General features: G+C 61.0%; 1 protein-coding gene across 1 annotated transcript in view; it reads right to left on the reverse strand.

The window, feature by feature from the left end:
- LIPE (lipase E, hormone sensitive type) overlaps window positions 1-10,354 on the reverse strand; it is a 14,020-nt gene extending 3,666 nt beyond the window's left edge. The window contains exons 1-7 of the mRNA XM_007458696.1: window positions 10,314-10,354; window positions 8,385-8,920; window positions 6,190-6,280; window positions 5,932-6,077; window positions 5,550-5,735; window positions 5,069-5,363; window positions 124-351 (exon numbers count right to left, since the gene is read on the reverse strand). Coding sequence (XP_007458758.1) covers window positions 124-351; window positions 5,069-5,363; window positions 5,550-5,735; window positions 5,932-6,077; window positions 6,190-6,280; window positions 8,385-8,900 — 1,462 coding nt within the window. The 5' untranslated portion in view covers window positions 8,901-8,920; window positions 10,314-10,354. The remainder of the gene's footprint in view (window positions 1-123; window positions 352-5,068; window positions 5,364-5,549; window positions 5,736-5,931; window positions 6,078-6,189; window positions 6,281-8,384; window positions 8,921-10,313) is intronic.
- Window positions 10,355-10,944: the final 590 nt, after the last annotated feature.

The following is a 10,944-nucleotide window of genomic DNA, read 5'->3' on the forward strand; positions in this document are numbered from 1 at the left end:
GAGCAAGGAGTCTCAGATTCCCTCTCCTTCATACCCAACGAGACAGGGCTCTAGTCTCTGACCCCAAAGGACCCAGGTATCCAAGCCCCCGCAGGGCCCCAGTCAAGTGGGTGTGGGACTAACCAGCATAGGCACTGACACACTTGGAGAGCATGCTGAGGGGCAGCAGGGGGTCCATGAGGCTCAGAAGGCGGGAAGGAGAGGCGGTAGCCTGCAGCATTGTGGCCGGGTAGGCTGCCATGATGCCATCTGGCACCCGCACCCCATAGGCCGCTGCCCGAAGGGACACGGTGAAGCAGAGATTCCCGCCTGCGCTGTCTCCTGCGAGGCATATCCGCTCACCTGTTGAGCCTGGTTTGGAGGGGGCTTGGTCAAGCCTGGCAGGGAGGAACTGGAGCTCTGGGCCAGGAGCACTGGGCTCTCAGAGGTCGGGTGTCAGGGGCCCAACCCCACTGCAATTTTAGACACTGGTAAACTATGGCAGGGATTTGGACCCATTTGGGGGATAGTGGTCAGAGGATAAGGCAGCCTTGGGACATGGAGAGGCCTGGAGATCAGGAAGCTCTGGGAAGCTTGGGAGGCTGGAGGTCAGAAGCAAGGAGGGAGGGTGATGGAAAGGGGAGACCAAGGGCACATTTCAGGAGGGACGGGCATCGAGGCCAGCAAATGGAAGCCAGGGTTCAGGCTGACTGCACACAAGGGCCACGGGCCCTGTGCCCTGAGGCACGGCCTCATCCTGTGCTTCCCAAGCTGTGGGGAGTGGGAGGTTGGAGGAGCTGGGAGAATGGGCTGGAGCGAGGCCAGGTGGCTGCCAGCACAGGACAGCAGAGGGTAGAGAAACAGGAGGAGGCCATGGGGAGGTGGGGGACAGAGTGTCAGGGCTGGAGTGGGCGGAAGCAGGAGGCAGAAGGAGGAAGTGGTTGGGACGGAAGGTGGGAGCACTGGGGCAGAGCTGGGGGAGTGGGCGGGGGGGACAAGCGGGGTGAAGAGGCGGCAGAGGGCTGGGTGGCAGGAGATGGAAGGGGAGGCGGGGCATGCAAGACTGAGGCCTGAGCAACTATTGGATCGTCCCCCCTGCAGCAGGCTGGGGCGGGCCGGGGAGCCGGTGGCAGTGAGGGGCTCAGGCTCACCGAGGAGGGCACAGTGCTTGACGGCCCAGCAGTAGGCGTAGAAGCACTCCTCCAGCGCCCGGGGGAAGGGGGCCTCGGGGGCCAGGGAGTAGTCGATGGAGAGGATGGGGGCGCCCAGCTCCTGGGCCCAGCTCTTGAGGTAAGGCTCATGGGATTTGGAGGTCTGGGCCACGAAGCCGCCACCATGGATGTGCACTACCAGGCACCTTGAACGGGGTGCCTGCTGGGGGCGGGACCGCAGCTCCAGGCTCCTGGGGCCCTCGGACCTCCCCAGGCTGCTGAGCTCCTCACTGTCCTGGGGGTGAGGAACGAGGAAGTGGGTCAGGCCGGTGTGGTCTTCCTGGGCCTCACCCCACCGAGGGTGTGTGCTCAGAGACAGGAGTCGGGGCAGTGTGGGCAGTGAGAGGTGGGAGGACATTTGGGGAAGGTGCTTCCATGCTCCTCAGCTCTGTACCTGTCCTGGCTGAGGCAGGGACCCTACCTGTCCTTCACGCAGGTCATAGGAGATGAGCCTGACGAGGACGGGCCCGGGGCCTGTGTGGGCCAGTGGGGGTGAGATGGTGACCATGACCTTGGGGTCAGCAGTCAGCGGCATTTCAAAGGTGATGGGTGGCAGGCTGAGCAGGCGGCTTACCCTCACGGTGGCCGATGCCATGTTTGCTATAGACTGGTGGGAGGGAACAGAAGGGGAGCTGGGAGGGGCTGCTGGCAGGGGTTCCCCTCACACCTCCCCTCCGACCCCCAGTCTTTTTCCTCCCATGCTATCCCTGGACCTGGAACACTGCAGAGGCCCGGGAATGTCTCTGGGCCTCAGTTTCCCCATCATGCACCAGGTTGGGGCCCTCACTGTGCCCCATGCTCACCGATAGCACCTGGATCTCTGTGATATTCCAGAAGGTTTTCCAGAAGTGCACGTCCAGGTTCTGTACGATCCGCTCAAACTCGGCCCCACGCAGCTCTGGGTCGATGGCAAAGCGGCCGCCGGTGAAGAGGGAGCTGGCTGTCACACCTGGGGGTCAGGAGGGGTGTCAGGGAGCCCCTGGCAGCCTCGCTGGGGCAGCGGTGCGGAGGAGGGACAGGAGTGGAGGGGAGGCTGCAGGCAGGTCCCTGCAGGGACTCACTCAGGCCCGTCTCGTTGCGTTTGTAGTGCTCCCCGAAGGACACCAGCCCGATGGAGACGGTCTGCAGGAATGGCCGGATGGCGGGCGTGAACTGTGGAGACATGCCTCCAAGTCAGGGACCAGGGGCGGGCAGGAGTGGGGTGGGGCAGAGACATGGGGGGTAGATGTGGTCATTCAGCAAACATTTAGTGAGCTCTGGCTGCGTGCCAGGCACCGCTCTAGGCGCCTTCATGGAGCTGATGTCGAAAAGACAGACAATACTCAAATAAAGGCATGCCATATAATGTGAAGTAACGATCGATGTTTGAAAAGACGGTAGGTGGAGGGGACAGAGTGATGATTAGGGGTCTGACGCCTCATACGGGTCTCCAGGAGGGGACTTGAGGAGGGATAGGAATGAAGCGAGGGAAGGCTGTTCCCTGCAGGGGGCAGGACACGTGCAAAGGCTTTGAGGTGGCCCAGTGATTGGTGTGATGATGGGTGTGGTGGGAGCAGAGTGAGCCAGGGGAGAGGCGCAGGGGCTGAGATCAAAGAAGCAAAGGGGGCTCACGTGGGGCCTGAGGATTTGGATTTGTTCTAGATGTGGATGGAGCCGTAGAGGGTGGTGAGCTGGGAGGATGATGATGCAGGGATCCCTGAAACTCAGCGAGGACAGAGATGAGGTGACGCAGGCAGTGGGGACCAGTTAAGGGGCAGCAGGGAGACAGAAATGGGAAAGGTCAGAGACAGGGCCCGAGATCCTGAGGCAGAAAGAGTCAAATGGGGAGACCCAGCATCTGAGAGGAGCCAGGCAGCTAAGAAAAGACAATAGAGAGACCAGATCAGAGGAAAAAGCAAGCCACAGGAGGCTGGGCAAGGGGCCAGCAGGGTTCTTCTGTTCCTTCAGCAAATACTGGCCTGGGTCCTACTGTGTGCTAGGCACTGGGCTGGAACAGGGGCTGAATGAGACCTAGACAGAGAGGGCCTCTGCCCCCTGGGGCTGGCATTTTACAGGGGGAGACTATCCTGCAACATGGCACAGCTGGGCCCTCAGAGTAGCTGTCAGGCATGGCCCTGCCCCTGGCTGGGGGCCCAGTGGGCTCAGGTGACCCTGGGTTCTCACTCCCGAGCTTCGAGGGGACGGCCGGGACACAGGGAGGAGCAGGCTGGCCCAGCTGGGCCGATCAATATTTGTGGGTTCAGCTTAGGCAAGGGGAAGTTCCCAGGAACGCCCAGGCTGGATTGGTGAAGACAGGCAGCCCCGCATGGAAGCAGAGAAACGTGGGGTGTGGTGGGAGGAGGCTGAGAGACTGCCAAGCTCAGCTACACTGAGGGTGGGGGAGGCCCAGAGAGGGTCTGAAGGGGTACAGGGTTACACAGCTCCAGATACTCCTGTTGGGGTTCCCAGACGTGGCTGGGGACTGTGGACCCAGCACTGACCCCAGATGGGGGCAAGTTGGGCCTTGGCTCTGAGCCTGGTGCCCCAAGTGCTTCCCAATTCTGAGTCCCCAAAATAACTCTTCCTGTGAGTGCAAAGGCCTCAGGGCTGCTTCCCTGTCAGTTCTGAGAAGGCCTGCAGCTGGGGGTCAGGGCCCTGGTTTAGGGAGGAGAGGGGCCACAGCCAGGTCTTCCTCACTGTCACCAACTTGGATATGCTCCCTGGCTCTCCCTGAAACCTGAACATCTGGATTCTACTGTGCCTTAGGTGAGTGGATATGCCCAGGCTGACCTGGGTCCAGTTGAGAAGCTTTGGGCCCCTCCCCTTGAACCTCTGTAAAATGGGGCTGGCACCCTTCCTCCCTGCCTGCCAGGCCTCTGGTGGGGGTGACTAAGTGGGACGTGCTCTTAAACTGGCCTTGAGAACAGTACTGGCTACTCTCCTAGAGGGTCTCCAATGAATTCAGGGGCCAGACAGGTCACGTAAAAGAGTGAACGAATCTCCTGAGTGTAGGACGATAGGGAGCAGTGGAGATCCTGGTGCAAGAAGCCATGCAAGTCAAAGATTTCCTCCACGGTAGATTCGGCCAAAGGGCCACAAGTTTGAGACCCTTCGTGCAGTGCTGTCTGAGCCCCAGACAGCTTCCCCTTCCTGCATCTGCTGTTTGCTGAATCCAGTCACACAGACCATTGTGGTTCCTCTACTACGCTACTGAGCCCGGTTGGGGCCCACCATGTGCCTTCACCATGGGCCCAGAGGGGCAGGGCAGGGGGCTCACCTGGAAGCCCAGGCAGCGGCCATAGAAGCAGCCCTTGTGCAGAGTGACGTACTCGTGCAGGAAGTCGGCAATGACCCTGTCGTCACCCTCGAAGAAGAGCCTCCCGGGCTGGTTGGTGGCCAGCAGGTGCTGAGCGTGGTAGGCCAGAGCACGGAGCTGGGTGAGAGCGACCAGGTAGGCCTCGAGTTCGGCCAGGTTGTGGCTGGTACGGAAGAAGATGCTGCGGCGGTTAGAGGCCACGTAGCGGGATTTGTGCAGCAGGTGCATCAGGCAGCAGCGGGCTGTGTGCACCAGGCTGCGGTACCCGTTGGCTGGCGTCTCTGCGTCCAGGTCAAAAAGGTGTGCCACGCTCAGCAGGCGGCCCAGGGTTGGCTCCAGCCCCAGTGCCTGTTCCCGAACACCTGCAAAGATGCCTGACAGCCGCCGTGCTGTCTCCCCAGGGCCCTGGCTGGAGGGGCGGGGGGGACAAGCGGGGTGAAGAGGCGGCAGAGGGCTGGGTGGCAGGAGATGGAAGGGGAGGCGGGGCATGCAAGACTGAGGCCTGAGCAACTATTGGATCGTCCCCCCTGCAGCAGGCTGGGGCGGGCCGGGGAGCCGGTGGCAGTGAGGGGCTCAGGCTCACCGAGGAGGGCACAGTGCTTGACGGCCCAGCAGTAGGCGTAGAAGCACTCCTCCAGCGCCCGGGGGAAGGGGGCCTCGGGGGCCAGGGAGTAGTCGATGGAGAGGATGGGGGCGCCCAGCTCCTGGGCCCAGCTCTTGAGGTAAGGCTCATGGGATTTGGAGGTCTGGGCCACGAAGCCGCCACCATGGATGTGCACTACCAGGCACCTTGAACGGGGTGCCTGCTGGGGGCGGGACCGCAGCTCCAGGCTCCTGGGGCCCTCGGACCTCCCCAGGCTGCTGAGCTCCTCACTGTCCTGGGGGTGAGGAACGAGGAAGTGGGTCAGGCCGGTGTGGTCTTCCTGGGCCTCACCCCACCGAGGGTGTGTGCTCAGAGACAGGAGTCGGGGCAGTGTGGGCAGTGAGAGGTGGGAGGACATTTGGGGAAGGTGCTTCCATGCTCCTCAGCTCTGTACCTGTCCTGGCTGAGGCAGGGACCCTACCTGTCCTTCACGCAGGTCATAGGAGATGAGCCTGACGAGGACGGGCCCGGGGCCTGTGTGGGCCAGTGGGGGTGAGATGGTGACCATGACCTTGGGGTCAGCAGTCAGCGGCATTTCAAAGGTGATGGGTGGCAGGCTGAGCAGGCGGCTTACCCTCACGGTGGCCGATGCCATGTTTGCTATAGACTGGTGGGAGGGAACAGAAGGGGAGCTGGGAGGGGCTGCTGGCAGGGGTTCCCCTCACACCTCCCCTCCGACCCCCAGTCTTTTTCCTCCCATGCTATCCCTGGACCTGGAACACTGCAGAGGCCCGGGAATGTCTCTGGGCCTCAGTTTCCCCATCATGCACCAGGTTGGGGCCCTCACTGTGCCCCATGCTCACCGATAGCACCTGGATCTCTGTGATATTCCAGAAGGTTTTCCAGAAGTGCACGTCCAGGTTCTGTACGATCCGCTCAAACTCGGCCCCACGCAGCTCTGGGTCGATGGCAAAGCGGCCGCCGGTGAAGAGGGAGCTGGCTGTCACACCTGGGGGTCAGGAGGGGTGTCAGGGAGCCCCTGGCAGCCTCGCTGGGGCAGCGGTGCGGAGGAGGGACAGGAGTGGAGGGGGGGCGGCAGGCAGGTCCCTGCAGGGACTCACTCAGGCCCGTCTCGTTGCGTTTGTAGTGCTCCCCGAAGGACACCAGCCCGATGGAGACGGTCTGCAGGAATGGCCGGATGGCGGGCGTGAACTGTGGAGACATGCCTCCAAGTCAGGGACCAGGGGCGGGCAGGAGTGGGGTGGGGCAGAGACATGGGGGGTAGATGTGGTCATTCAGCAAACATTTAGTGAGCTCTGGCTGCGTGCCAGGCACCGCTCTAGGCGCCTTCATGGAGCTGATGTCGAAAAGACAGACAATACTCAAATAAAGGCATGCCATATAATGTGAAGTAACGATCGATGTTTGAAAAGACGGTAGGTGGAGGGGACAGAGTGATGATTAGGGGTCTGACGCCTCATACGGGTCTCCAGGAGGGGACTTGAGGAGGGATAGGAATGAAGCGAGGGAAGGCTGTTCCCTGCAGGGGGCAGGACACGTGCAAAGGCTTTGAGGTGGCCCAGTGATTGGTGTGATGATGGGTGTGGTGGGAGCAGAGTGAGCCAGGGGAGAGGCGCAGGGGCTGAGATCAAAGAAGCAAAGGGGGCTCACGTGGGGCCTGAGGATTTGGATTTGTTCTAGATGTGGATGGAGCCGTAGAGGGTGGTGAGCTGGGAGGATGATGATGCAGGGATCCCTGAAACTCAGCGAGGACAGAGATGAGGTGACGCAGGCAGTGGGGACCAGTTAAGGGGCAGCAGGGAGACAGAAATGGGAAAGGTCAGAGACAGGGCCCGAGATCCTGAGGCAGAAAGAGTCAAATGGGGAGACCCAGCATCTGAGAGGAGCCAGGCAGCTAAGAAAAGACAATAGAGAGACCAGATCAGAGGAAAAAGCAAGCCACAGGAGGCTGGGCAAGGGGCCAGCAGGGTTCTTCTGTTCCTTCAGCAAATACTGGCCTGGGTCCTACTGTGTGCTAGGCACTGGGCTGGAACAGGGGCTGAATGAGACCTAGACAGAGAGGGCCTCTGCCCCCTGGGGCTGGCATTTTACAGGGGGAGACTATCCTGCAACATGGCACAGCTGGGCCCTCAGAGTAGCTGTCAGGCATGGCCCTGCCCCTGGCTGGGGGCCCAGTGGGCTCAGGTGACCCTGGGTTCTCACTCCCGAGCTTCGAGGGGACGGCCGGGACACAGGGAGGAGCAGGCTGGCCCAGCTGGGCCGATCAATATTTGTGGGTTCAGCTTAGGCAAGGGGAAGTTCCCAGGAACGCCCAGGCTGGATTGGTGAAGACAGGCAGCCCCGCATGGAAGCAGAGAAACGTGGGGTGTGGTGGGAGGAGGCTGAGAGACTGCCAAGCTCAGCTACACTGAGGGTGGGGGAGGCCCAGAGAGGGTCTGAAGGGGTACAGGGTTACACAGCTCCAGATACTCCTGTTGGGGTTCCCAGACGTGGCTGGGGACTGTGGACCCAGCACTGACCCCAGATGGGGGCAAGTTGGGCCTTGGCTCTGAGCCTGGTGCCCCAAGTGCTTCCCAATTCTGAGTCCCCAAAATAACTCTTCCTGTGAGTGCAAAGGCCTCAGGGCTGCTTCCCTGTCAGTTCTGAGAAGGCCTGCAGCTGGGGGTCAGGGCCCTGGTTTAGGGAGGAGAGGGGCCACAGCCAGGTCTTCCTCACTGTCACCAACTTGGATATGCTCCCTGGCTCTCCCTGAAACCTGAACATCTGGATTCTACTGTGCCTTAGGTGAGTGGATATGCCCAGGCTGACCTGGGTCCAGTTGAGAAGCTTTGGGCCCCTCCCCTTGAACCTCTGTAAAATGGGGCTGGCACCCTTCCTCCCTGCCTGCCAGGCCTCTGGTGGGGGTGACTAAGTGGGACGTGCTCTTAAACTGGCCTTGAGAACAGTACTGGCTACTCTCCTAGAGGGTCTCCAATGAATTCAGGGGCCAGACAGGTCACGTAAAAGAGTGAACGAATCTCCTGAGTGTAGGACGATAGGGAGCAGTGGAGATCCTGGTGCAAGAAGCCATGCAAGTCAAAGATTTCCTCCACGGTAGATTCGGCCAAAGGGCCACAAGTTTGAGACCCTTCGTGCAGTGCTGTCTGAGCCCCAGACAGCTTCCCCTTCCTGCATCTGCTGTTTGCTGAATCCAGTCACACAGACCATTGTGGTTCCTCTACTACGCTACTGAGCCCGGTTGGGGCCCACCATGTGCCTTCACCATGGGCCCAGAGGGGCAGGGCAGGGGGCTCACCTGGAAGCCCAGGCAGCGGCCATAGAAGCAGCCCTTGTGCAGAGTGACGTACTCGTGCAGGAAGTCGGCAATGACCCTGTCGTCACCCTCGAAGAAGAGCCTCCCGGGCTGGTTGGTGGCCAGCAGGTGCTGAGCGTGGTAGGCCAGAGCACGGAGCTGGGTGAGAGCGACCAGGTAGGCCTCGAGTTCGGCCAGGTTGTGGCTGGTACGGAAGAAGATGCTGCGGCGGTTAGAGGCCACGTAGCGGGATTTGTGCAGCAGGTGCATCAGGCAGCAGCGGGCTGTGTGCACCAGGCTGCGGTACCCGTTGGCTGGCGTCTCTGCGTCCAGGTCAAAAAGGTGTGCCACGCTCAGCAGGCGGCCCAGGGTTGGCTCCAGCCCCAGTGCCTGTTCCCGAACACCTGCAAAGATGCCTGACAGCCGCCGTGCTGTCTCCCCAGGGCCCTGGCTGGAGAAGAAGGCCATGTTGTCCTCTGCCAGGGCCACCAGCGACCGTGTCACTGTGTGCAGGTCCATGCTGTGCGAGAGCCGTGAGGCTGCGGGCAGGTCGGGAGGCACGTTAAGGCAGGGCTGGACCAGCTGGACCCTGGAGTCCAGGAGTCCAGGCTCTACCCCCTCCTCCCACAGACTCACGTCAGACTACAGCCCCTCCTTCAGACCGAAGGATGGCGTCTAGGGCTCCAGTTCCTTCCTTCCTTGGGACCCATGAGTCCAGGTACCCACTCTCTCCCTGCTCAAGAACCCTCTTCAGGGCCCAGGAGTCCCTGTCCTCTCTTATTTGGGACACCGATTGATTCTTTAGCTCCAGCATCTGTCCTACAGCCCAGGAGTCTATGTAACCCTTTCTCCCTTCTAGGGACCCAGGTTCAGGCATCTGTCTCCATTTACTCTCCCGGGGCCCAGCACTCCCTCTAGGTTCTGAGCAGTCTGGACCCCCCGTTGGTCCCCTGTCTCAGGACCAGGAGTTCAAGCCCCATCCTACCTCCTTCTCAGGTCCCAGGGGTCGCCCACAGGCCCTTGCCTTTTGCAATATTTGGGAGAGTTCAGCCCTCAGCCCACCGATTCCCACCCACCTGGTGGTGTCCCAGGACCCTGGTCCCAAGCCCAATTCTCTTCCTGAACCCAGGAGTTCATATTTCTAGCCTTACGTACAACTGAGGGGTCACTCCTGCCCCTTCCTGGTCCCTCCAGTCTGGCTGTGGAATCCCCTCCAGTCTTCTCTGGGGGTCCCCAAACCTTGGTTCCACTCCTCCCCCAGATGGGTCCCTGGCCTGAAGGCCTGGCTTAGCTTGCACGGGCCAGCCCTGCTCCCTGCCTAGGATGGCATTCATCCCTGCCATTAACCTTGAACTCACTCTGAGTCAGACTCTGTGCTAAGAGCTTTCTCTGTTTGCTCCTTTAGGTTCTCACTAACCCTCTGAGGCCCAGGCTGCCTTGGTTCATGTTTCAACTGTTATTAGGAGCATTCCCATCTTACAAGAGAGGAAACTTAAGGCTCAGAGGTATTAAGTAAGGAGATGAAAGTTGCATTGAAAGCGGCAGAGAAGAAGTCAGACCCAAATCTCTGGGGCTAGAGCCGTTACTTTTGCTGGTCTCCGCCCAGGGCTCTGGAGACTGGGCCTCTAGCTCCGGCTCTCAAAAACTTTCCCTGGACTAGGCCTGACTCCCCACACTTCAGGGTCCCCGGTTAATCTTCCCGTTGGCATCCCTGTCCTGTCACCCAGGTTCTGGACAAGCTGTTCTTGCGCCCCTTGGTGGGGATGCTGCCCTCTGCTTCAGATACTCTTCCCTCCTGAAGCCCATCCAGCACCTTGCCTGACTCCCAAGTCGAGGGTCCCCTGATCCCCCAGAAAAAGGTGTCTCTTTTCCCCTCTAGGCCCTGGGGTTTGGCAGCGGCCACCCCTGTCTGTCAGCTGGCAGTGAACTCACCCCTCCCAGGCCTCTTCAGAGCTCCCCAGGGCTGGGACTGCTGACTGCGGCTAGTGCCAGTTGCAGCCTGGGGTGATAATCCCGGGGAGGGGCCCAGCCTGCCCCAGGGTGTGGCCACCAGCTCCACCTCCCACCCAGAAAGGACAGTGAGAACCCAGGGCTGTAAACAGAGCCTGGGGCCCAACTCCCAGTCATTGCCCAGCCTCCTCTGGCTTTGAACCCTGGAGTTTGGGCCACCAAGACCCTCCTCCCTCAGTCCCAGGAGTCCAGACCCCTAGTCCCCTCAACAGTTAGAAACTGAGGCATGCAGGTCCCCTGTCCCCTCCTCCCTTAGACCCAGAAGTCTCACCCTGGTCCTGAACAAAGTGTGCCCTCTCACCCAGCCTGGCTGCCCTCCTCCCCAGGGTGGATTCAGGGAGCAGAAGCGCCATGACTGATGGCAGCTCCTGCCCCCAGACTGGCTGCGGCACAGCTGGCCCCAGCTGGTGGGGAGAGAGAGGGCAGCCAGCCTTGCCTGTCCCTCCCAGGAGGACAACAGCCGATTAAGGGCAGTGCCAAGCTCAGCCAGGGGGCCCAAGCCGTAGGTCCTGCTGCGTGGTGTTCCCACACTGGGCACCCTGTACCTGCCACT

The sequence above is a fragment of the Lipotes vexillifer genome, unplaced genomic scaffold (genome assembly GCF_000442215.2).
Source record: "Lipotes vexillifer unplaced genomic scaffold, Lipotes_vexillifer_v1.1 scaffold371, whole genome shotgun sequence".
Lineage (NCBI taxonomy): Eukaryota > Metazoa > Chordata > Mammalia > Artiodactyla > Lipotidae > Lipotes > Lipotes vexillifer.